Below are 26,639 nucleotides of genomic sequence, written 5' to 3'. Positions count from 1 at the left end.
TGGCCTCACCGTATGTACTCATTTTACTTCATTATTGATGTAAATAAATGATTTTTAGCAGTACTGCCAAAAACCATTTTCAGCTCTTATTTGTACATGTAAAATTAAAACCTATGGATTGAAAGCACTGTAATTTTCAAAAAGTCGGTAATTTTTGGTGCTGAATAACATATTAAAAGCTCATCTTGATTCGTGAGTATGAAAAATACGGCACATATCAAATTGGTAACTTTAAATTCCTTCATAAAGTGAGAAATAATGTATTGAAGGCAATCTTTATAATCTTGGTGAGATACAAATATCTTGTATCTATTACTTACATAAACTTGGGAAATACACATAATCTCTGATGATTCAGCATTACTAAGTATAGTTTGTAATTGTTATATACCTCCCTAACCAGCTTTTAAACAGTGTAATTTATCATGTTATGCCCCTACACTGACTAAATATAACTATACCATCCTTAATCTGTCATAAAACAAGATGATTTCCTACAAATAAATTAACATCTATGGCTGGCAGCACACACAGACATTGAATACTTCCTTACATACACAAAAGCTACAAGTATCTGGAATTTGTCAGTGTCAAATTTAAGTTTATAACGCTCACAAAAGCTACAAGTATCTGGAATTTGTCAGTGTCAAATTTTAAGTTTATAACGCTCACAATAGCTACAAGTATCTGGAATACATCAGTGTCAATTTTAATAAAAAAAACTGACAACATTCATGAAATCTTTTTCTTGCGTTCTGTTTTGCACCAAAAAAGCTCATCACAATGTGTTCACAACACTTGTCCGAAATTGTCACACTATCTTTCTACGAGATAATCACACTATCCTCAACTTGGTCATTTCTCCTTGTTCAGAGCATTGATAAATTCTTCTAATTTCTCCTGAATCTGTCGTACTTTTTCTGCAAAATGACAAAACCAGAATGAATTATAAATAATATGCAATGTGTTTCAATATTTCTATTGACACATGGAATCTTTCTGATCTAAAAATCACTTTCTGCAGTGATTTGTACTTTGCATACATCTAAATGTTTTCTTTATCTTATATATTTAAGTGAAACAATTCTGCATAACATTTGTTTTCAGTTGAAAAAATTTAAATGGGCAGATACACTTGTTTTTAACCAGATATTAAAAGTGTAGAGTTATTTCAACAGAAATGAGTAATGATATTACTGTATATGTAACCACTTCTTGCCCAGACTTACTTAGTTCCTCGGCCAGCTGGACACGGCGACCGGTCAATAATTTACTGAGTACTTCCTTATTGTCCACAAAGTCATCTAGAACGTCCTTGATGATTCTCTCTAGTCGGCGAGCTGTCAACAATACAATTAGATGTTTATTTCAAGCGTACTGAAAAATAACCAGTAACTTATAACTTTATAATTATCCAAAAAGTTTGTTTTCAAAAAATACAAATTATCTAATAGTCTAAGGGCAGACAACTCCACATGATTGAATACAACTGATGCCAGTTTGATTTGAACTCTTTTAAGAAGTCTTCTCAGAAGATCTTCCAGCTAGATAGTAGAGCGTCAAGAAAAAAATTCAGACGTAGAAAATAGCAAAAAGAAGCCTTTAGGACACTGACAAGACAGAGTTGTTGACATGTTTATTGCAGCTGGAGATAAGTATTTGTATGAGTGAAAGTTTGTAGAACGTTAGAACGTTGTTGAGAGGTGCAGACTCTCACCTTCATTATTCATGACTTGTTGGCGTAAAGCATTACTAGTGACTTGTAACATCCTCTGTAGTCTCCAGAACAGGACCACATCATGACAGTCCAGCTGGAAATATAAACAACAAACAACGTCATGACAGTCCAGCTGGAAATATAAACAACAAACATCATGACAGTCCAGCTGGAAATATATACAACATCATGACAGTCCAGCTGGAAATAAAAACAACAAACAACATCCTGACAGTCCAGCTGGATATATAAACAACATCATGACAGTCCAGCTGGAAATATAAACAACAAACAACATCATGACAGTCCAGCTGGAAATATAAACAACAAACAACGTCATGACAGTCCAGCTGGAAATATAAACAACATCATGACAGTCCAGGTGGAAATAAAAACAACAAACAACATCATGACAGTCCAGCTGAATATATAAACAACATCATGACAGTCCAGCTGGAAATAAAAACAACAAACAACGTCATGACAGTCCAGCTGGATATATAAACAACATCATGACAGTCCAGCTGGAAATAAAAACAACAAACAACGTCATGACAGTCCAGCTGGATATATAAACAACATCATGACAGTCCAGCTAGAAATATAAACAACAAACAACATTATGACAGTCCAGCTGGAAATAAAAACAACAAACAACGTCATGACAGTCCAGCTGGATATATAAACAACATTATGACAGTCCAGCTGGAAATATATACAACAAACAACATCATGACAGTCTAGCTGGAAATATAAACAACAAACAACGTCATGACAGTCTAGCTGGAAATACAAACAACAATCAACTTTGTGAAGTCCAGCTGGATATATAAACAACATCATGGCAGTCCAGCTGGAAATATAAACAACAATGGCATGACAGTCCAGCTGGAAATATAGACAACAATGTCATGACAGTCCAGCTGAAAATATAAACAATACATTACAGTCCAGTTGGAAATAAAAACAACAAACAATGTCATGACAGTCCAGCTGGAAATATAAACAACATCATGACAGTCCAGCTGGAAATATAAACAACATCATGACAGTCCAGCTGGAAATATAAACAACATCATGACAGTCCAGCTGGAAATATAAACAACACTTTATAACACTGGGCAGTTTCTATCAGTCATATGTAAATTCATCCTTTTGGGGATTTAAGGGACTACTGATGCCAAATTTCATTGATGTTTTAGTTTCCAATTGATCGTTTATCTAAATTGAAACAAATGCGAGTTATGCCTCCAGGATGATCCTCCTCCCTATTTGTACATGTAACTGTCTTTCCAGTAGATAACATATTTGACATCCTGTATGTATGCTAATTGTATTTTGATATCATTCTTTGTAAAAAGCAAATAAGTTGAAAAACTTAATGCAAATAAAGAATTTGAATTTGAATTTGAAAATAAACAATTCATGCCTTACAATCATTGTCATTATGTTGGATATACAACAATGAAAGCCTCACCCCTGTATCTTGGAAACCCTTCTGGTAATAGTAGAATCCTTTACGGCAGTCCTGGGCTTGTGACAGAGCCTTCTTCATAAAGGTTTCTCTGTAGACATGGTACCATGTTTCTTTTATCTGGCAATATAAACAGGAGAATATAAGCTTCTACAATTACAATAAAAACTACTAGATTTCATTTCAAACACAGTGTTAAGTTCCTTCAGAAGAAAATTCAAGTTTGTATATGCAACTCTTTTCTGTTATCACTATAGTTTTTTATCTGCCTTATTCACTGCTAAGATGAGTAGTCGGGTGGAACACAGGTAAAAGACCTTTCCTTCTTTTTAAAGTGCAAAATTCTTCTCACCAATTACAAACCAAACCAGTTCTAATTGTTGTCATTGATCAGGAAGCTAAAACACCAGATTTTATATGATCTTATTTCAATCATTCAACAAACAGAATTTTACACCTAACTATAGATATTACTTACAAATTCATTATCCACATCTACACCTTGTGTTTGGAGATTTCTTCTCACTGTCGTCAGTTCGTCCGGGGCTATCACAGATTTATGTGCCTGTAATCAAAGGATTTTATATATAATATTGTTGTTAACCTTTAGTCACATGCCTTATTCTGATACTATACAAATAACATCAATTCATAATCTAATCATTTACTGGGGATAAAACAAAACTAGATAGTAAAATTTCAAAATGGTTTTGATATAAGATTTATCCCGAAAAACTTTACACCATCAATGATTAACTAAATAGCTTAACAGTCTAAAAACATGAAAACCTGCAATCAATCTTGTAGAATTACTTTCGGTATAACAGAATGTTATATCAAGAATGCCTAACGTCCTAATACTTAATACTGCTTGTTTAAGAATAATCCTGATTACACCAAACCAATAGCTTTGATAGTTACCTAATAAGTAAATGAGAAACGTTCATATGAAACTCAGTTAGAGATTTTCCAGCATTAGATGTCTTTTCAACGACCACATACTGCCACAAATAATTAAAAGTTCTGTTCAAAGTGAAGCACTACCTCAGGGCTACGAGTTGAAATTTTGATAAAATATAAACCCTTTAATGAAAAAGTACCTTGTCAGAGGCAAGAATTTTTTGAAGCTCTTCTTTCGTAGCTACCCGGTTTTTGTGATCAGTGGTGCGATGCTTCCAGTGAAGCCACTGTTCCCGTGTACCTGGGCCGGTCATCTCCTTGAGCTTCGCCTCCGCTAAAAGTGGACAAAACAGTGTTGTATAAGACCTATCATTAGAAATACGGTCGGGATTAAAATATAATTTAAGTAGACAGGAAAGGCATATTAACATACCTAATATGTCAAAAAACTGAAGCATCTAATGCATTATGTGTATATGCTTTAATTGAGACGAGAACGTATTTTATGTGTACTCACTCTGGTTGATAAGGTAGCATATTTTATGTTTACTCACTCTGGTTGAGACAAGAGCGTATTTTATGTGTACTCACTCTGGTTGAGACAAGAGCATATTTCATGTGTACTCACTCTGGTTGAGACGAGAGCGTATTTTATGTGTACTCACTCTGGTTGAGACGAGAGCGTATTTTATGTGTACTCACTCTGGTTGAGACGAGAGCGTATTTTATGTGTACTCACTCTGGTTGAGACGAGAGCGTATTTTATGTGTACTCACTCTGGTTGAGACGAGAGCGTATTTCATGTGTACTCACTCTGGTTGAGACGAGAGCGTATTTTATGTGTACTCACTCTGGTTGAGACGAGAGCGTATTTCATGTGTACTCACTCTAGTTGAGATGAAAGCGTATTTCATGTGTACTCACTCTGGTTGAGACAAGAGCATATTTCATGTGTACTCACTCTGGTTGAGACGAGAGCGTATTTCATGTGTACTCACTCTGGTTGAGACGAGAGTGTATTTTATGTGTACTCGCTCTGGTTGAGACGAGAGCGTATTTTATGTGTACTCACTCTGGTTGAGACGAGAGCATATTTTATGTGTACTCACTCTAGTTGAGATGAAAGCGTATTTCATGTGTACTAACTCTGGTTGAGACGAGAGCGTATTTCATGTGTACTCACTCTGGTTGAGAGGAGAGCATATTTTATGAGTACTCACTCTGGTTGAGACGAGACAGAGCGTATTTTATGTGTACTAAGTCTTGTTGAGACGAGAGCATATTTCATGTGTACTCACTCTGGTTGAGACGAGAGCGTATTTTATGTGTACTCACTCTGGTTGAGATGTGAGTGTATTTCATGTGTACTCACTCTGGGTGAGATAAGAGCGTATTTCGTGTGTACTCACTCTGGTTGAGACGAGAGCGTATGGACTCCTCCATGAAGCGTATTGCACTGTCCCACTGTTGTTTGTCAGACACAGATCTATCCTCTAAAGTATTCACCTGGATCACTCGCTGTCAACATCAAAACATCGTTATGAGAGATAGCTTGATATGGGGCATATTGTTTTTACTTCAGTGTTTAAAATATCCTTGTATCAGATCTACAGCTCAAATATTTTCTAATGTCAGATATTTCTCATCAATCAAAATTTTTTTTCCCAGATACAATAACTGAGTGATAAGACAACTAAACCTAGATTGCAAATCACAACTTCTAACAAAAAAATCATATAGAAATTTTATATATATTTAATAATTTTCATTCGATAATATTGATAATTATAACTGCAAATCAAAAAATAAAATTATCTACTAACCAATGATTAGATTATGCAATCTACAAACCAGTGTAGATTTGGAAAATAAGAAAAAAATTACAAGTAATCACGAAATCTCATTTACAAATGATCAGCAAAGCTTAATTTACCAAGCTATCCTCTGCCTTGCTGTCCCACATGTGTTTGGATTTGCTCGTCTCAATCACTGTCTGCTTCAGCTGATCAAACAGCTCTTCATGAGATTTACTTTTCTTGTCTCGTTCCACAAATTTGAGAAACTCATCATGTAAGGTATCCCATCCCACCTGAGCACAACATATAATTAAATACAGAAGGAAGGCAAAATAGAATCCTTAAATACAGGATTAGGACAAAATGTAATCCTTAACTACAGAATTAGTACAAAATGTAATCCTTAAATACAGAATTAGTACAAAATGTAATCCTTAAATACAGAATTAGGACAAAATGTAATCCTTAAATACAGAATTAGGACAAAATGTAATCCTTAAATACAGAATTAGGACAAAATGTAATCCTTAAATACAGAATTAAGTACAAGAATTAGGACAAAATGTAATCCTTAAATACAGAACTAGGACAAAATGTAATCCTTAAATACAGAATTAGTACAAAATGTAATCCTTAAATACAGAATTAGTACAAAATGTAATCCTTAAATACAGAATTAGGACAAAATGTAATCCTTAAATACAGAACTAGGACAAAATGTAATCCTTAAATACAGAATTAGTACAAAATGTAATCCTTAAATACAGAACTAGGACAAAATGTAATCCTTAAATACAGAATTAGGACAAAATAGTATCCTTAAATACAGAATTAGTACAAAATGTAATCCTTAAATACAGAATTAGTACAAAATGTAATCCTTAAATACAGAACTAAGACAAAATGTAATCCTTAAATACAGAAATAAGACAAAATAGTATCCTTAAATACAGAACTAGGACAAAATGTAATCCTTAAATACAGAATTAGGACAAAATGTAATCCTTAAATACAGAATTAGTACAAAATGTAATCCTTAAATACAGAATTAGGACAAAATGTAATCCTTAAATACAGAATTAGTACAAAATGTAATCCTTAAATACAGAATTAGTACAAAATGTAATCCTTAAATACAGGATTAGGACAAAATGTAATCCTTAAATACAAAATTAGAACAAAATGTAATCCTTAAATACAGAACTAGGACAAAATGTAATCCTTAAATACAGAATAAGAGCAAAATAGAATCCTCAATTACAGAACTAGAGCAAACAGTTACCACTTTTGAATGTTTAAATAGTCACCCAAACTAAGGCACATATCAGATAATAAATACAAAAAAGGTTAACTTTTCACAAAAACACCAACTCAACTCCAAGTCAAACATGTAAGAACTATTATTAGAATTTCAAAACAGATAGTCATTACAAATATAGAAATATTTCCCTTTGACAATGGATATTCAAAACAGACAGTAGTAACCGGTTCTGACAGCGAGTTATCTCCCCTTTTATTGTAATTGGTTCCTATAGTTGGATTATCCCCTTCGAACACGACATCATTATAAAGTCACCTACCTCTACACATTTGCGTGGTAGTACAGAATCTGCCCATTGTTTCAGTCTAATGTCGACAGTTGTATTGAAGGTACTGAAATATATACAACATTACCACACTAGAAATAAGTAGGATTAAGTAAAGTGACCCCACAACATTGTTTATGGCAGTCTGATGTAACAGTGATCTACACACAAACATATTAATTATTTGATGATAATGCTGGGAAATTGGAAATTCTGTATTTCCATCTTGTCTTCTCAGAACAGAACTTCAAGATCATGATATTTCAATAACATAGTTACAGTTTCTTTTAAAAGTAGGTTAAATATGGTAGAAATTTGTTTCATTTCCTAGTCTTTGACATTTTTGTACAGTCAAACCTCGATGATTCCAACTGCGATGAATCAAATTTCTCGCTGTATCGAACTTTTCGTCTGGTCCCTAATTTCTTCACTATATAGCATTACTAACTAACCCATGTATGAATCAAAGTTTTATGAATCGAAGTTCTCGATGTATCTAACTTTTTCATGGACCATTTGTTATAGAATCATTGGTTACTGACACTCGATGATTTGAATGAAAATTTACCTGTACAGATCAGGTGTTCGCCGATACCCAGCGGCATGCTGTCACACCTATCTGTCTCGCGACGGCCCTTCGCCGGACCATAGGGATTATGACAGCTTGTGTTGCTTGCTTGATATCATCAAGGTAATTAATATCACCGATCAGACCGATACCCGGTGCTTTGTTTTTACAAGCTGCGTTATTAAATCATTAGTACGGCAAAGATACAGTTAGTCGTTTTTGATGTTCGCCGCCGCCAATGGTAGCGGTTTGTAGAATTTACGGAACGGTAAATAGCGAGCCACATTATTAGAAACTCATACTCAAAACTATTACATTGCAAAACTTTGGCATAAATACTGGAGCAAATCGATCATTCTAAATATAAGTATTTTGTAGGTGTTGTAGCGCTTTCAGTTCCTCCTTTTTAGTTTCGTTTTTGTGTTTTCGTTTTTATATTCATTCTGTAATATTAACCATCGCTTAAATAGTCACCAAACATACACGTAAGTCTTGTTTATAATATACATATGAATTGCTAACGATAGCAATACATGTGATTAATTGCATACTTTGTTTTTATTTTGTTTTGTTTGTGGTAAATACAATGATTACAAAGTTTACGGAATGGAGACGACATGTACACAACTGCCAAAGTTGGTCATGGTAAAAAAAACCATCAGTCTAATTTCAACCAGGAATAATTCGAAGTCTTGATGTTTCCAAGTTTTTCTGACGGTCCCTTGAACTTCGATACCTCAAGGTTTGACTGTACTAAAATATCATAAAGTATTTGATATTAACGTTTCCTTCTACTTCTTTATCCAATACCTACCCAGAGTTTGGAGATTGAGCAGCAGGAAGATAAATATTCTCAAAGAAGTGTGTTGATGCTTTGTCCCATAGTCGCTGCGTAAAGGCATCTTCCCTGTGATCAACATACAGATACATGTACAATATTTTATCATTCGTAACATCCGTATATTGATACACTGATAATTATTATATATAATCAATTGTAGTATTAAGCATGGGTGATAGTATCAATTTTTTCATTATTACAGAAATAGATGTTGCTAAATATTCACAAATATTAAATTTGGTATCAATAATGAACACTTGATAAATAAATGCAAATATAAAGTCTAATATCATATCAATCTCAATTCTATATGTCATACTATTTATCAACTGCACGACTTAATGACAGTTTATTTTTCTCCCCAATAAAGTCCCTTTAAAATTCAGGTGAAAAATTCATAAACAAAAGGGGCAAACTGGATAAGAAATCATCATGTGATTTAATATCTTATTATGATGTCCCTATGAAACAATAAACACTCCTTGTAAGTATAATACACGTACCATTCCTTTGGTGTGACTTGACTGAGGTTGATAATTTCATCTAGGATTTCACCTCGTGCTTTATCAAACAGTTCATCCTGTAGGTAATAAGTATATCAACATTACAAAAATTTGTAATAAAATCAAAACATAACAAACTGTTCATCATCATTCCGTAAAATAAAATTTCATAATATATCAATTTCAGGTCAATTTCAGGACATAGCTGATAAAGATGCTGTATTAACCCTGCATATTTAGCTAACACAAGATTCATTAGCCTGCGAACCATAACCTAGTAATTTGCCCAATGGACCTCTTGAAATTCTCAAAATCTCACATTTTCTTCCTTAAAATAATTGTTACTACCCATCAGAACACTTTTTATCCCATACAGTTGTTATGGATAACAATATTCCAACACTTATAAAGTGTTCCATTTTGGGTAGCGTCCCAATTTGGGTAACGACATGTTATACGAAAACCTTAACCTTAACTTGGCCAATTGGTGCTCTTGCAATTCTCAAAATCAACCTTCTTCTTCCTTCAAATGCTTGTTCATGCCTATCACATCACTTAACTTATAATCTTATATTAATATTGGTAGAAATCAGTCAGATGTTAGAAATAATAGTATTTGCGTGTATTACACTTTTACCAAATCCTGGTGATTTCCACCGTCTCCGCCAAAGACAACACCAGTGTGATTCTATAAGTCCCCTCTGACTATATCTATCTACAATGAAACCTCACCTTACGACCACCTCAATAATAAAGAGGTTTTACTGTATAAGATATATTACCCTGTCAAGCTCCCGGATTCGAGGAAATGTGTTTTTCCACTCTGTTTCTAGGTTAAACCTTGTAGCTGAAATTTGCAAAACAAAATCAGCTTAAAATTTCAATTAATTTTATAAAATGTCCATAAAGATTAATTTTGTCAAAGTTATGAAAAATAATGCAATACCTGGATATAACTTTAAAATTGAAGGTAAACAGAATCCTGGCAATCTTTTCTCTCACAAAATTTACATCAAAATTGTCTTTGCCAAATTACCATTAAGATTCCCTTGTGTGGTGGTCATCATAAATATTACACTACAACCATGAACTTTGAACCATGACCTTACTGACCTTTGAAGGCATCAGCTTGTTGTTCTACCGACTCCTTCACCATTTTCCAGAAGAGTTCCGACACGGCCATACTCATGTTCTGTGTGTTCATCTGGGTTGGCTTTAATACACCCTCCCTATATAATATAATATGTTATTCTCTGAAAAACCTCTTAACTGTGGGGGTTTCTTTTTTATGTATCACAATGATGATGTGATAAAACCTTTACATTTATATACATGATTTAAGTAGTTGCTTCATTAATACACTCAACACCACAATAAATATACCAGGAAAGAATCTTTGTGGCTTTACTCCTGTATTCTCCATACTACAGAGGAAAGGAATTTTTTTAAAATTTTTATTAGGAATTTAGGAGAATTTAAAATGCACTACCATCACAAGATCCTTGGTATGTCCTAAGTTTTTAAAGTACTTCAAAGACTTACTTGAACAATCTTGAGTTCCTGAAGAAAGTTTCCTCATAATCCTTGATTGTCTGTATACTATCATTTTGGTTACCTGTGGTATGTAGAAGTTATTAATTATTAGAGAAACATTAAACACAATTTAACTTTATTTACTATCAAAGTATAATCAATAGTTCATCAGCAAACAAAACATGAATTTACTGATTGTCAGGAATATTATATACAATTTCAATAGTGCAGATTCAACTGAAAATATAACTTTCTTGTTCTAGAGGGACAAATTTTATTATTTTCAAATTGCTGTGGAATTTTCTATCATAGGTTTATGAACAGTTAAAACTTAACCACATTTTAGTCTTAAACTCTGAACGGCTATCAACAGGATTTTATTCAGAATTGTCCTAAATCACAAACGCTACAGTTAAAGTATGTTTTAATTGAGACTTCTTAAAAATGATATTTACCTCTTCCAGTAACCACTGCAAAGTAACCTAAGGCTTTCATTGGAAATAGTCGACCTTCTAAAATAGATTTGATCTGTGAACAAAGAAATCATTGTAGAAATGTATAGTCAAATCTAATGTAGAATCACTTCAACAAATTCAATGCTGCAATGAATTTCTCAAATATTCAGTGTGAAATTGTAATAGAAAGGATAAAGTTTCATCTGAAAATGTTAGTGTTGGATGAATATAACAGGGCATCCAGTAGACCCCTGAGAATATGTATTTGACTCTCAAAATCATATCGACTCCTGAGCTCAACTTGATTTGTGATCTTCTAAGAAGAGAAGTCTTCTCAGAAGATTTTCCAGCCTATAGACAGAAGACCTTTAGGCTCTGGGTCTGAAGCACAACTCTATTCGTCATAGGTTTGGACTCTTTAGATTTCTGAAAAATGATGATTTGACTTCTGAATCTGCTAAATGTCAAGGGTCAACTAGATGTCCTGTATACTATCCATTAATACTAACCCTATCTGGATTATATAAATTATTCTCCGCTAAATCAACTTTGGTCAGCACAAATATAGTTCTCCTGCCTGTGGGATCCATCTGACTGACTAAATCTGTCACATTACTTCTTTCTGCATCCAACGAGCCGTCTAAAACACAAAAATAACATCAATCACATCTAAGTCTGAATAACCAAGGCTAAATATCATAATCATTTCTCACACATCCCATCACATTTGCACTTCTTAAGAGCCTTCGAAAACAAAACATTACATTTTCTTCATCTGACACGACAAGCATTTCTCCCCATCAAAAGCTCTGTATAAAACAAAACTATACATATTCAACAATTCATCACTAAACCAGAAGTCTGTTCTTCGATATAATGATATTGAGAAATCCTGTGGTACATACATGTACATGGGTTCTCCATGTAACTTTCCTGTACTACATACCTTGGATACAGAAAACAATAGAGTTAGGGTTCTCTATGTAAATTTCCTGTACTACATACCTTGGATACAGAAAACAATAGAGTTAGGGTTCTCTATGTAACTTTCCTGTACTACATACCTTGGATACAGAAAACAATAGAGTTAGGGTTCTCCATGTAACTTTCCTGTACTACATACCTTGGATACAGAGAACAATAGAGTTAGGGTTCTCTATGTAACTTTCCTGTACTACATACCTTGGATACAGAAAACAATAGAGTTAGTGTTCTCCATGTATCTTTCCTGTACTACATACCTTGGATACAGAGAACAATAGAGTTAGTGTTCTCCATGTAACTTTCCTGTACTACATACCTTGGATGAGGAGAACAATAGAGTTAGGGTTCTCCATGTAACTTTCCTTTGGTACATACCTTGGATACAGAGAACAATAGAGTTAGGGTTCTCCATGTAACTTTCCTGTACTACATACCTTGGATACAGAGAACAATAGAGTTAGGGTTCTCCATGTAACTTTCCTTTGGTACATACCTTGGATACAGAGAACAATAGAGTTAGGGTTCTCCATGTAACTTTCCTTTGGTACATACCTTGGATACAGAGAACAATAGAGTTAGTGTTCTCCATGTAACTTTCCTGTACTACATACCTTGGATACAGAGAACAATAGAGTTAGGGTTCTCCATGTAACTTTCCTGTACTACATACCTTGGATACAGAGAACAATAGAGTTAGGGTTCTCCATGTAACTTTCCTGTACTACATACCTTGGATACAGAGAACAATAGAGTTAGGGTTCTCCATGTAACTTTCCTGTACTACATACCTTGGATACAGAGAACAATAGAGTTAGGGTTCTCCATGTAACTTTCCTGTACTACATACCTTGGATACAGAGAACAATAGAGTTAGGGTTCTCCATGTAACTTTCCTTACTACTACCTTGGATACAGAGAAACAATAGAGTTAGGGTTCTCCATGTAACTTTCCTTATGGTACATACCTTGGATACAGAGAACAATAGAGTTAGGGTTCTCCATGTAACTTTCCTGTACTACCTTGGATACAGAGAACAATAGAGTTAGGGTTCTCATGTAACTTTCCTGTATACATACCTTGGATACAGAGAACAATAGAGTTAGGGTTCTCCATGTAACTTTCCTGTATATACTGGATACGAGAACAATGAGTTAGGTTCTCATGTAACTTTCTTTACCTTGGATACAGAGAACAATAGAGTTAGGGTTCTCTATGTAACTTTCCTGTACTACATACCTTGGATACAGAGAACAATAGAGTTAGGGTTCTCCATGTAACTTTCCTGTACTACATACCTTGGATACAGAAAACAATAGAGTTAGGGTTCTCCATGTAACTTTCCTGTACTACATACCTTGGATACAGAGAACAATAGAGTTAGGGTTCTCCATGTAACTTTCCTGTACTACATACCTTGGATACAGAGAACAATAGAGTTAGGGTTCTCCATGTAACTTTCCTGTACTACATACCTTGGATACAGAGAACAATAGAGTTAGGGTTCTCCATGTAACTTTCCTGTACTACATACCTTGGATACAGAGAACAATAGAGTTAGGGTTCTCCATGTAACTTTCCTGTACTACATACCTTGGATACAGAGAACAATAGAGTTAGTGTTCTCTCATGTAACTTTCCTGTACTACATACCTTGGATACAGAGAACAATAGAGTTAGGGTTCTCCATGTAACTTTCCTGTACTACATACCTTGGATACAGAGAACAATAGAGTTAGGGTTCTCCATGTAACTTTCCTGTCTACATACCTTGGATACAGAGAACAATAGAGTTAGTGTTCTCCATGTAACTTTCCTGTACTACATACCTTGGATACAGAGAACAATAGAGTTAGTGTTCTCCATGTAACTTTCCTGTACTACATACCTTGGATACAGAGAACAATAGAGTTAGTGTTCTCCATGTAACTTTCCTGTACTACATACCTTGGATACAGAGAACAATAGAGTTAGTGTTCTCCATGTAACTTTCCTGTACTACAGAGAACAATAGAGTTAGGGTTCTCCATGTAACTTTCCTGTACTACATACCTTGGATACAGAGAACAATAGAGTTAGGGTTCTCCATGTAACTTTCCTGTACTACGTACCTTGGATACAGAGAACAATAGAGTTAGGGTTATCCTTGTAACTTTCCTTTGGTACATACCTTGGATACAGAGAACAATAGAGTTAGGGTTCTCCATGTAACTTTCCTTTATACATACCTTGGATACAGAGAAACAATAGAGTTAGGGTTCTCCATGTAACTTTCCTGTACTACATACATTGGATAAAGAGAACAATAGAGTTAGGGTTCTCCATGTAACTTTCCTTTGTACATACCTTGGATACAGAGAACAATAGAGTTAGGGTTCTCCATGTAACTTTCCTGTACTACATACCTTGGATACAGAGAACAATAGAGTTAGGTTCTCCATGTAACTTTCCTGTACTACATACCTTGGATACAGAGAACAATAGAGTTAGGGTTCTCCATGTAACTTTCCTGTTTACATACCTTGGATACAGAGAACAATAGAGTTAGGGTTCTCCATGTAACTTTCCTGTACTACATACCTTGGATACAGAGAACAATAGAGTTAGGGTTCTCCATGTAACTTTCCTGTACTACATACCTTGGATACAGAGAACAATAGAGTTAGGGTTCTCCATGTAACTTTCCTGTACTACATACCTTGGATGAGGAGAACAATAGAGTTACAGTTATCCTTGTAACTATCCTGTAATACATACCTTGGATACAGAGAACAATAGAGTTAGGGTTATCCTTGTAACCTCACTGTACTACATACCTTGGATACAGAGAACAATAGAGTTAGGGTTCTCCATGTAACTTCTGACTAGATGTCGGATAGACTCCTTTGTGTCTGGTGCCATCTCGTTGGTCACAGTCTGTGAAGATAAAGCATATAAAAGGACATTGTGTTTGAATATCTTCCATCTGGTCATTCACAGTCACTGTGCATTAAATCGGGTTTTTTAAGAATTCAAAATTTGTAATGGACATTTTAGTTTAACAAAAGATGTGCAGTGAGAATATGGGTCAGAGTGACCTCTTAAGTTCCAATTCTATGATCTCTTAAAAGAAGAAAAGAAATAAGAAAGTGTTTTTATTTCTAGTGTTTATAATGTTATTACATCAATTGCAATTTCATAAATCATAAGTTTTCATAGGTAATTATACATTTCATGAACAAAGACAATTGAGATTACTTTAGTGTGACTCAGTATTTATATGACAAGGTAAACGTTACTTACAGAAATAATACCTGGCAGATCGACGAGCACCATTCTGGGGAGACTGGGTCCTTTTACTGTCATAGCTATACACTACAAAATCAAGTAAACACTCATTATGGAAACAATTTTTATTTTTTGTTTTATGTCCTATTAACAGTCAATGTACCTTGGAATCAATGTTTTCCATCAGATGTCTAATGGTCATTTAAACTGTTCAACCATTTTACCAACCTAATACAGATCTTCACTATGCATTCCACTATTATTACAATCCTCTAATGTTAAAATGATGAAGATCTCAGTGATCACTATGATGGGCAGATGACCTTTGTGTTAATCAATCAAATGTACAGTAGATACATATGAAGTATAGATCTGGTAACAAGACCTTGGTGGCTTTATAAAACTTTCCCCCGACCCTCCTAAAACTCTTCCCTATTACAGATGACCTTTGTGTTTATCAATCAAATGTACAGTAGTTACATATGAAGTATAGATCTGGTAACAAGACCTTGGTGGCTTTATAAAACATTCCCCCGACCCTCCTAAAACTCTTCCCTATTACAGATGACCTTTGTGTTTATCAATCAAATGTACAGTAGTTACATATGAAGTATAGATCTGGTAACAAGACCTTGGTGGCTTTATAAAACATTCCCCCGACCCTCCTAAAACTCTTCCCTATTACAGATGACCTTTGTGTTTATCAATCAAATGTACAGTAGTTACATATGAAGTATAGATCTGGTAACAAGACCTTGGTGGCTTTATAAAACATTTCCCCCGACCCTCCTAAAACTCTTCCCTATTACAGCTGACAATGTACCGGGGCGAGATGAATACCTACCTCTGGACTGACTGTCTGTCCCTCCTGTACACTAGCCTTCATTCTCAACTCCACTTCTTTTTTCTTAACGCTGCCAACTGTATCCAACATTAATTAGGTCATACTATAATAATAGAATCCATCAATACAACAAACAATTCACATAATAATTGCAATCATTTAGCTCTCATTAATAAGTCAATCTATATCAAATTGAATTTTAAAGATGGTGTCAAATAATTTTACTGATACGCCACTGATCTTCAATGTTCAGAGAAACATCTGATTGTTTTTACCTCTGATTCTTTGGTGAGGTCAAACTCCCGGGTACTGTCCTTGAACTGTGCTACATGATAAGGACCTTCACTGAGTGTGACCTTGACTGGTGACCTTGTCATCATCTCACCTGAGCCCCTGTCAATCACAGCACAGGTCACATTATATCTGACACTATGACATACCATTTGATAATATATGAGACTAGTTTTATTTGATCAAAACTTTGGTTTGATTTGGCTTATAACAATTAGTAATTAAGTTAAACTATTTTGATTTGGTTTGTTTTCCATTTATATCAATATCACAGCTCCTAATCAGTGTGTAGTGCCATGAGGTAAAGGTTATTGCATTACTTTGAGAGAAACAACTGCTGACTGGCCTGCCTATAGATCTACAAACCTTGGAAATATTCTGGCTCGAGCAATCATCTCTAGGACGCTGGTTTTACCGGAGCTCTGATCACCAACCACAACTACCTACAAACCATATAGGGATCTCAGTCAATAATGATGACTTTTGATAAAGATAAAGGACAGCTGAAGGTTAAACAAGGCGATGCACATTGAGTAGGTAGTTTGCATTTGTTTTAAGATAAAAATAATGAAACTTCATATATATGGATGTATGTTTGATAGCTTACAGTGACTTACAGTAGAGGGATGAGAAAGTGACATACCCTTGGAAGGTTATCTTGTGTGTTGTAACTGGAGTCATACACTGCAAGCTCATCCAGCACTTCAGAATACATATCTATCAGAGATTTCTACAAAATAAACAACTTTATGTATACATCATTTACACCATTTACCTTACCTAGTTTCATCATTTGATAATGATAGTTTCCATCTTAAGAGAGTTTCCATCTTAAGAAAATTTCTTTTCTACTAGTCTCCATAGAAAAGCATTTTTACAAAAACTTAAGGTAGATACCTTAAGATTATTTTCCTAACTGCTGTTAGAGAAGAGTGATGCTTTTCAATGGACAATTCAAGGAGGTAACTTGGACATGATATATGGCATTTCAATTTCAATGAAAAACAAGAGATCCTAGTGGGAATTAGCGACCACTATAGAGCAATATATTTCCGATTATAAAATGAAAGTTATTTTTTTGCTTTTTTTCTCTTCCTTTGAAATAATGACACATAAAATCTGCAGGGAAGCAACACACTTCAATCGTCAAATTCAATAAGGCAACTATCCATCATGTTTGGTTTTGTTACAAAATGAATACACAGAAATGAGAACTTCACATCAGCCATATTGTTTGATGATCATTCACAAAGTGCAATTGGTAGAACTACAGGGAAGAATGGAGCAAAGATGAAAGGCGGTTAGATTAGCCCATCATCTAAAGATTTTGGATAAAAATGACAATTTTTTAAATATAAAAATAATCAAAATCTTACACCTACTTTCATCACTCGCTTTCGGCCACCTTTGCTCTCCTTCAGCAGTAGATTTCTCTTTAGATCCTTGTTTTCCTTCTCAAGTCGGTCAATCTCTTTTTGGTAGCGAATCTTCAGAAGGAATAATAGAAAGTTATATTTGTTGATAATAACATTTGAAGCATAATAAAAAATTACATGATATTGCATATAACATTAATGTATAATATCAGCAGGTTTTCAAAGTCTACAAGTACCTCAGCTGTTTTTTTTTTTAAATTATTTTTCATAAGTTTAAAATTCCAAGTTTGCCAACAAGAGTATACCTAAATTGCTGCTTTTGGTGACCTTTTGTATCATTTTTGATTTCATAGTATAAAACTTCAAAATTGTTCCACAAGAGTATACCTTATTTATCCAAGCCCCTCCCCCCCCCTTTCTTTTCTTTTGTTACCTGTATCTGGATCATCTCATCTCGGGTTTCCTCTAGTCTCTTCTGTTGGTCTTTGGTCTAGAAATGAACAATATATTATTTTAACTCATTTAGAATAGCTATGGATTAAGAGTTAAACCATTTATACACAATCATTATAAAATCATAAAGCCTTTCCTCTATGCTATACTAAAATGCATTGCACCCTTTGCATGTCAATCAGATATGAATTAAAAACCTTTCTATTCACCTAGCATATTGACAACAATTTATTACGATATTTTTCATCAATGCTACATGATGTGTAATTTTCCCACAAACCTAAGATGATACTAAAGTTCCATAAAGAGGATTTACATGTTTCTTGTCGTCGCCTCTGCTACTATTACCCAGACCTAAGACGGTACTTACTGAAGGACTTACCTGTTTCTTGTCATCACTGCCACCCTTGTCACTCATTCCTAGTAAAGGCAGTACTCCTTTCTGAGTGGATGTATCTGTAAATAATTCAGGTCACCATTACCTAAAACTTCCTGTAGAATGCACTGTAGCTTCTTTTGTCTATGACTTGAAATTATAGGAGAATTCTTGTGAAAACAACAGTGCTGCATTGCATTTAAAGCACTTTATATAAGGATTAGTGAGCACGATGTTCTGCTGAAAATATTTCAGTCAATTAAGCTTTGTATCTAACATATATATGATTCAACTGATATCTGTCTCTCATTGCCAGGGATACTACAGAAGCACAGGACACTGACAACACCAAGAAGATGCTTCCACATCTAATGTTTCAATATCTGCCAAGTGTGCAATTCCCAGTATAGGGTCATTCTGTTATCAAGCCATAGCAAATATAATTTTGTTTATGATAAACAAATATTAAACTTACACAAGTATTTCAAACATGTCCTCAGATATACAAAAGACCAACCCATAACATTTACCTAGTATAAATCATTTTAAATCATTTTTTACTTAATTGGTTTCTATTTTTTTGATAGAGGAAGTTAATATACGGGAGAAAAACATTACCACACAAAGTACACACCTGGCTCTGAGGATCCCATTAGGTGGAAAGCACCTGTTTGTGTTTGTGGTATACCTGACAAAGGACAAAAGGACACAATGACACACCTGGTAGACAGGTAAAACAACCAGCAATACACTGTATCAGTTGCTAGATGGGATTTAAATGTCCTTGTTATTGTCATAACCGAGGCCAGCATACTAAATTTTAAATTTCTACTGCTAGATCTAGAGATGTCATTTCATCTATATGTGGAAGTATGGATGTATCAGATATGTCATATGATTATCGAACAACTGGCTCTTTCAGTTTCTGTATTCACATAATATTACAGACTTATCTCCCCTTGACAGTAGGTTTTAATAATTAGATCATCAGTTTGTGTGGAAAAATAGTGTGGTTTTCTCTGAAAGTATGACAAAACACTGATAGATCACATATCACATACTAACAACTAATACCCACTGACAAGAGTAGATAACTCTGTGACACTACAGAAGGGTACCACTGGTTATGATTGAGAATTTCAGCTATTTTATGTATCAAATAATTAAAATATTTATATAGATTAGCTAAAAATATATTTTTTTATTTGATATTACTAATGGATATTAGCGGACTTGGAACATTAAGTTGAATATGGTACTGGTTTCAAATCGACTTTAACGGATCTGATAACATCAACTAAGCTTGTTCAACATTACTTTTCCATAATTTGATGAATTTTGTTATCAAATTTCAAACAATAATTGAGATCAGTAATTATCAAAACAGGAATACAAAGAACAATAATCATTCCATAAAATCATTAAGACTTGATTTTAACTTTATCCGAGTTCAATTATAACAAGGTAGGTATTCAAATATGTTGTTTTTTGAAATTGAATTTATTCCTGAATGAAAAATTGAACAGTTAACAGAATACAGTAAAACCGCTGGGTGTTGTAGAATGTCCATCATGTGTGTATCAAAGTGTGATTTTCACTCCAGAATCATTCAGAGTAAAAGCATACAGATAATCAGATATGTTACAAAACAAATGATGACATGCTTTGATAATTTCAAACTACACTATGTGTATGAATAAACTGAGAAAATGAAATAATGAATTTATAAAGCAATGTAATGCTAAGGATAACCTTTAGAAACAATATGAAGAAATACCCAGTAGAGACACAATATTGTTACAATATCAACGAATGGTATTAACAAACCTTGATCTATCAGAGGTTCTACAAGTTAATTTGTAAGCAGCATCAATCATAAGTAGGAACATGGTTGTTATATCTAAATCCATACATTTGTATTGCTTATTATGGTCTGATTATTATAAAATTTATTTAAAAGTTATTAAACTACTGTTTTGACAAAATATAAAAGTGATGATGTATGAACTTATTTAATAATCAATAACATAACAGTCTTTCCTTTTACCAAAGTTTTGATCTGAAGTTAAGGCCACATTTACATAACAGTGCACAGCATATATGTTTTATGTGATATTTGAAGGTTGGCACAGACAATAACAATTAAAGAAAGGAAAGTAGTGTAGGTATTATAATTCACAGACAATTTTCCTTTACTTCCTTTGATCATATAACCAAATATTCAACAATCATTAGTAGATTCATCGGAGATGACAAGAAATTGTGTACATGATTCCCGATGTGAAACACTCCTCAGCCATAATGCTGCCATATATATTTATTATACCTCAACCATGATGATTTGTTTTGTAGACATCAAGTCACTACAAAGTAATTACCTTCAGTCAGAACAGCTGACAGATCCAGCTTAGACTTATTATTCAGCCATTCTTCTTGTTTCTTCTTAAAATGATCAACTTTACTTTTCATCCATCCCTGATTAAAAAGAGGAAACTCTTGATCATAGTCAGAGTGTGGTTAAATCATAACTGAATTTCAAACACATTTTACTCTACGGGACTCTTTTCTGTTTGTAAGACTGAAGGTGGGTTTCTTTTCAAAAATAAATTGGTATTTTTCTATACATTCAAAAACTGACAGCAATGGAACCATCATGTTTATAACATTATCCTATGACAACGTTTCTTAACAAGTTACCGAAAGACTATATCCAAAACTATAAATAACAGATACAGAAGGAAAATAATTGTATGGAAACTTAAATTGATAATTCATGCATCCCTTATACTAAATATTTTGATACTGTTGAACAATCCCCTTTTACTGCAATGTTTTGGGACATATCTAGCCTTAAACAAAAGGTCTATGGGCCTTACAGTCACCCGAGTTCGGATATAGACGCTTTATATATACTTGCCCTTGAAGTAGATCAGTGATTTTAATAAATTTTACTTTAATCTATAAGGAGTATTTGCTTCCATCAAACCTGTGAATTCAGATATAAAGATTTTTGAAATTTTAGTCATTTTGACCCAGGGGGTCAGCTAGAACCGATATGGATGTTAAAATGCTATATCTCAGGCTAATAATTTCAATGAAGTTTGACTCATTTCCTATGAAGATTGAGTAAAAAATGCTCATAAATGTGTTTTCCCTATATAAACTAGAGTAAACTTGACCCCCCTCCTAAGGGGGAAACAGGAGACTCCAGGGTCATATAATTCACAAGTTTTATAAAACACCTTAAGACCTTTCCATCCATAAAGGGTATTTGATTCTACCATTTCCAGAATTTCAGAAGTAGACTTTTAAAGTTTTAGCCTATTAGGATTCGATGCCTTTATGGCCATCTCATACTGATAATTCTTACAACATTTGACTCATTTCCTATTACAAATTACTAAATAATGCTCATAAATGTGTTTTCCCTATATATACTTTATTAAACTTAACCCCCTCCCCAGGGGCAAACGAGATACCCCAGGGTCATATAATTCACAGTTTTTGTAAAGGTCCCTAAGACCTTTCTATCTATGAAGAGTATTAGATTCTACCACATCTGTGAGTGGAGAAGAAGATTTTTGAAATTTTAGTCAATTTTAACCCTTTTGGCCCCTCCCATAGCTCCTTGGGAGGTGGCGACCATATATAATTCATGATTTTGAATGGCCTTATGCCTTAGAAGGCTTGCGCAAAAATTCCTTGAACTTGCATCAGCAGTTTTGGAGAAGAAGTCAAAAATGTAAATTATTTATAGACATACGACGCACAATGGATGACAACGGACAAAAGGTGATTAGAAAAGGTCTTCGTCTCATGATCAAGTGACCTAAAAATCAAAGTTTACCTTTTCAGGAAGAGACAAAGATTTTCTAGCTTCTTTTAATGACTGCATAAACTTATCCATCTGCTCTGAATCTGGAAGGTATTCCTTTGTCCATGAGAGATCTAGAAAGATTTCTTTCAAAGCATCCATTTTCTGTAATTATAAAGAAATTAAACATAATCAATATTAATCTGACAGCATTCTTCTGTATTGTTTCATACAAACTTTTAGATAATATGATATACACATTCTGTGCAATGTCTGATGTGTATATTTATCAATTATAGACCTTTATCATGAGGTCCATATTGTGTTGCACCATCCTGGTAGAAATAAATAATGACTGAGGGTGTTGACAAAGTTATTATTTTCAAATTCTAACAGGGCAGTATTGAAACACCATATGGGCTGAATCAAAGGTCTTTAATCGCTATATAAGATAAGTAGTTTCTTTTACAAATGTCAAAATTTTTATCTGATTTTTTATCAAAGAAAAACAATGGCCATAGGACGCCACCCTGCATGTGCCAAAAAGCTTAATGTTTGGGCAATAAATTAAAGTTCACAGAGGAATACTGACTCAGTGTTTCTAGAAAATGGAATTACTGAGTGGATATACTATACAGCATGACCTAATTTATGCACATGGCCATGTATACATATTAGCCAATGAGCAATCTAATTGAGGATAGTGGAAAACCAGAGCATATCCAATATATCTACATATATATTTTGCTGAGTTATCTTCCCTTGAGAGCATTGTAGGTATTGACCACTGTTAACTGTTTCACTGTGAGAGTATACATAAGACCGTATAATTTTCATACATCACAAGTGATAATAAGCAATACCTACACTCAAGAGCAGAAAACTCTGTCATATACAACAAAGGAATATCTAAATTGAGTGTGAGAAAAGTTTAATCTAACTTCATGCATATTTAACTCTGTACCTTTTGAAATGATAGATAAATCTAGATCTTCTAATATAACAAAGAAGATAGCAAAATTTCTCGTGCATATTTTACCTGACTAGCTACCGCCCCTCCTCCAATTGCACCAACCAACATAAAATATCGGACTTTGAGGAACCTGCCAATACTTGTGATAACTCGTGCCACATTTCCAGCACTACGAGTACTCGCTCCTGCTCCAATCTGGGCCACCCAAGGTCTAGGAATGAGAAAATTCATACTCCCGGAAGGTAGAATCCCTGTGTGTAATTCTCTAATTGTTAGTCCCGTCAATGGGTATCTAGAAACATTCAGAATGTGTGGTTGTAGTGGCCTTGTGGACCGTTGCTGCTGTGACTGCTGACTAACACTGTAATACCGAGGTATGACTGCTAGGCTTCGCTGTGTGTTAGTGACACTTCCATTCTGTACTGATCTTTCTGCCGCTTTTTTCAGGCACACTTCACACAAAGGACTGCAAAGTTGAAGAAACTGATTTAGGGTTGTGAAATGTGATACAGATATATTTCAACCTGATTTAAATCAATAACTGCAAGTCTTTGTGTCTATTATTTAATATAGGTCAAAGAAGTAATATCAACAGGATTTTCCAGATGACATGAGATCCCATCAAACGTAAGTCTGTAGGATACGAATTACTTCAAATGGTAAATATGGGACAAAGAAGTAATTCCAACCGCGTGGTCAAAAACAAACATTTCAAGGCGATCTGCCTCTTTATCAAGACACACAAAATGAACATGATTACATAATATAACACAAACAGTAAAACAGGACAATGAAAGAAGTTAAATATTTAACAGCCAATATGGAGACAAAAAAGTTTTTCATTTGCATTTGGAATATCCACACAACTTAGTGTTTGGTAGTTTTTTATTAGATAATAATTCAGCTATGTTAAGTGTTACAGAATAAACTATGAGAAATATAACATTATATTGATTATGACTTCTTAATTCACTCTTTATTGACTATTAACATATTTTTATTTATGTTCATAACTTTATTATAATATCTGACAAGTCATGGCTGTTTTCTTTTAAATCTTATTTTTAAATGATATGTGCAAGGATGGATACAATTCCTTAAACTTAGCTTGAGTACAATCATTTTTATTACCAATTACTTTGATTGATTAATTATATATATCAACTAAATACATTTGAGACTAATCTATAGTGAACTTTATACATATGTATATAGCAGCTATATGATTTTGGTGGGATATTTACAATCATCTATGATAAGTAACAATAAAAGTAAATGTCAAGTTATATCTTCACTGTTTTCTTTACCTTCGGTAAGGTTTTTTATGTTCAATATTGATATGTTCATACAATTTTAGCCTGAATAATGTTGATTTAAACTTTGTTTGATTGTTTGTGGTATATTAATTAGTTTGTTACATTTTTATACTAAACTTCATTTTTGCTATTACTACAATTCCATATTCTAAGTTATGGATTTACACCTGTGATTCATTCATGTACCAGTAATCACATCCTTTAATTTCTGTACTAGATCTGTTGGTCCAGTACCTGTGCATACCCGAGTCAAAATGTTAGAATTGAATTGAGGTAAAACAATTCATGGCCACATAAATGGAACAGAATTAGTGTCAGAGTGGCAAAATACACATCAGTTTGGGGTGAGAGATAACCATAAGGGATCAAATTAGAGCTCATGATCAGGGGTTGTCTTGAAGCATGAAATACACATACATGTACTGTACATGTATGCATAGTAATTATAATATATTTGTTAAAAAAAAAAATAAAAAAAACAGGATACAAAATAATATGGATAGAATTTCTCCATAAAAAAAATGTTACCAATACTTGCATATATTTTCAAATGAAATTAAGAGCATTTTTTTATGAAATACAATAGGTTTATCTATTCATTATCTTAAACAAAACCACATATGCACATATGTCAGGTATACTGGTAGACTTAACTGTACTAATAAGGTTACACGGCTGTCAAAGCATTATATCAATTCAATTGAATGCTGCAAATGGACCACCTGGGGACATATAGGTAAGCTACATCTACAAGTTGTGACGTCTAAGTGGATACCTCTAAGTGATCATCATCTCAGGTAAGGTGTCACCTGTGGTGGTGGAGTGGGTAATGAGGGAGAAAAATGCCCTTGTGACTATGACAACAGACTTGTGTGAGTCTAGTGGTATATTTACCTGTATCCCATTCCCGATGTACATAGTATACATTGATCATATAATCAATAAAACTAAATAAAAGTCTAAAGTAATTTTAACCAATAAACTGTTTCTACACAATTTTCGAATTTCTACAATATATACATCTTAGCAATAGGTTGCTAATTCTATATTATCTGTAGGCCTACTTACAACAAATAGATAGGGTACAGGAAATGTCAAATGAAAGAACATATTAATAATCAACTGAAATATCAATCAAATATTGTAATCAAGAGTCATGATAGGTGATTAACTCAAACAGAACATGGTTACTGTACTGTAAAATCAAGTACAAAGTAGGCTACAATACCGAAGAAATGAAAACCACAAACGTGTATAGAAAAAATATGAACAGATGAAGGTGGGTGTTGAAGAGATTTCATCATGAAATAAAAATGTATGTACCCAAAGTGTCCATTCAAAACCAATCTCGCTTTCAACATCGTGACCTTCCTATATCTTGGCATATATTAATAAGCTAGAGACTTTCATTTCCCAATCGCCTTGGGTTCAACGTTTTATCCGTATCATGCTTCTCTTTCCCGTCGAAAATCACAAAATGACCTTCACACGTAAAGCTGACAAATCCAGTGTTGTTCCTTTATTTTCGTACAAAAATATTTTGAAATAAAAAATATACATGAATTTTTTGGTGT

The 26,639-nt window shown here is 33.9% G+C and overlaps 1 protein-coding gene across 1 annotated transcript; it reads right to left on the bottom strand.

Moving 5' to 3' along the window:
• Positions 1 to 232: 232 nt before the first annotated feature.
• On the bottom strand, positions 233 to 26,560 carry LOC138322283 (dynamin-like GTPase OPA1, mitochondrial). Its single transcript, XM_069266325.1, has 30 exons — positions 26,389 to 26,560; positions 23,816 to 24,215; positions 22,810 to 22,941; positions 21,341 to 21,437; positions 19,597 to 19,650; positions 18,969 to 19,042; positions 18,567 to 18,623; positions 18,140 to 18,244; positions 17,401 to 17,487; positions 17,124 to 17,200; positions 16,726 to 16,859; positions 16,467 to 16,543; positions 15,638 to 15,709; positions 15,172 to 15,271; positions 11,883 to 12,013; positions 11,374 to 11,446; positions 10,928 to 11,000; positions 10,499 to 10,614; positions 10,168 to 10,232; positions 9,386 to 9,462; positions 8,856 to 8,948; positions 7,468 to 7,540; positions 6,025 to 6,180; positions 5,501 to 5,609; positions 4,292 to 4,425; positions 3,670 to 3,756; positions 3,195 to 3,311; positions 1,718 to 1,811; positions 1,230 to 1,340; positions 233 to 920 (listed from the first exon to the last, which is right to left on the bottom strand). The coding sequence occupies exons 1-30, from the start codon at positions 26,448 to 26,450 to the stop codon at positions 856 to 858; spliced, it is 3,102 nt and encodes a 1,033-aa protein (XP_069122426.1). The 5' UTR covers positions 26,451 to 26,560; the 3' UTR covers positions 233 to 855.
• Positions 26,561 to 26,639: the final 79 nt, after the last annotated feature.

The sequence above is a fragment of the Argopecten irradians genome, chromosome 1, assembly GCF_041381155.1.
Source record: "Argopecten irradians isolate NY chromosome 1, Ai_NY, whole genome shotgun sequence".
In the NCBI taxonomy this organism is placed as follows: domain Eukaryota; kingdom Metazoa; phylum Mollusca; class Bivalvia; order Pectinida; family Pectinidae; genus Argopecten; species Argopecten irradians.
This window is presented reverse-complemented; position numbering and strand designations above follow the sequence as displayed.

Coding starts and splice junctions, on each gene's coding strand:
- LOC138322283 (XM_069266325.1), bottom strand. CDS start 26,450: ATGCCAAGATATAGGAAGGTCACGATGTTGAAAGCGAGATTGGTTTTG. Junction 8,949..9,385: donor CAAGTCACACCAAAGGAATG/GTACGTGTATTA, acceptor TGTTGATCACAG/GGAAGATGCCTTTACGCAGC. Junction 3,757..4,291: donor AAATTCTTGCCTCTGACAAG/GTACTTTTTCAT, acceptor CTTTGATTACAG/GCACATAAATCTGTGATAGC.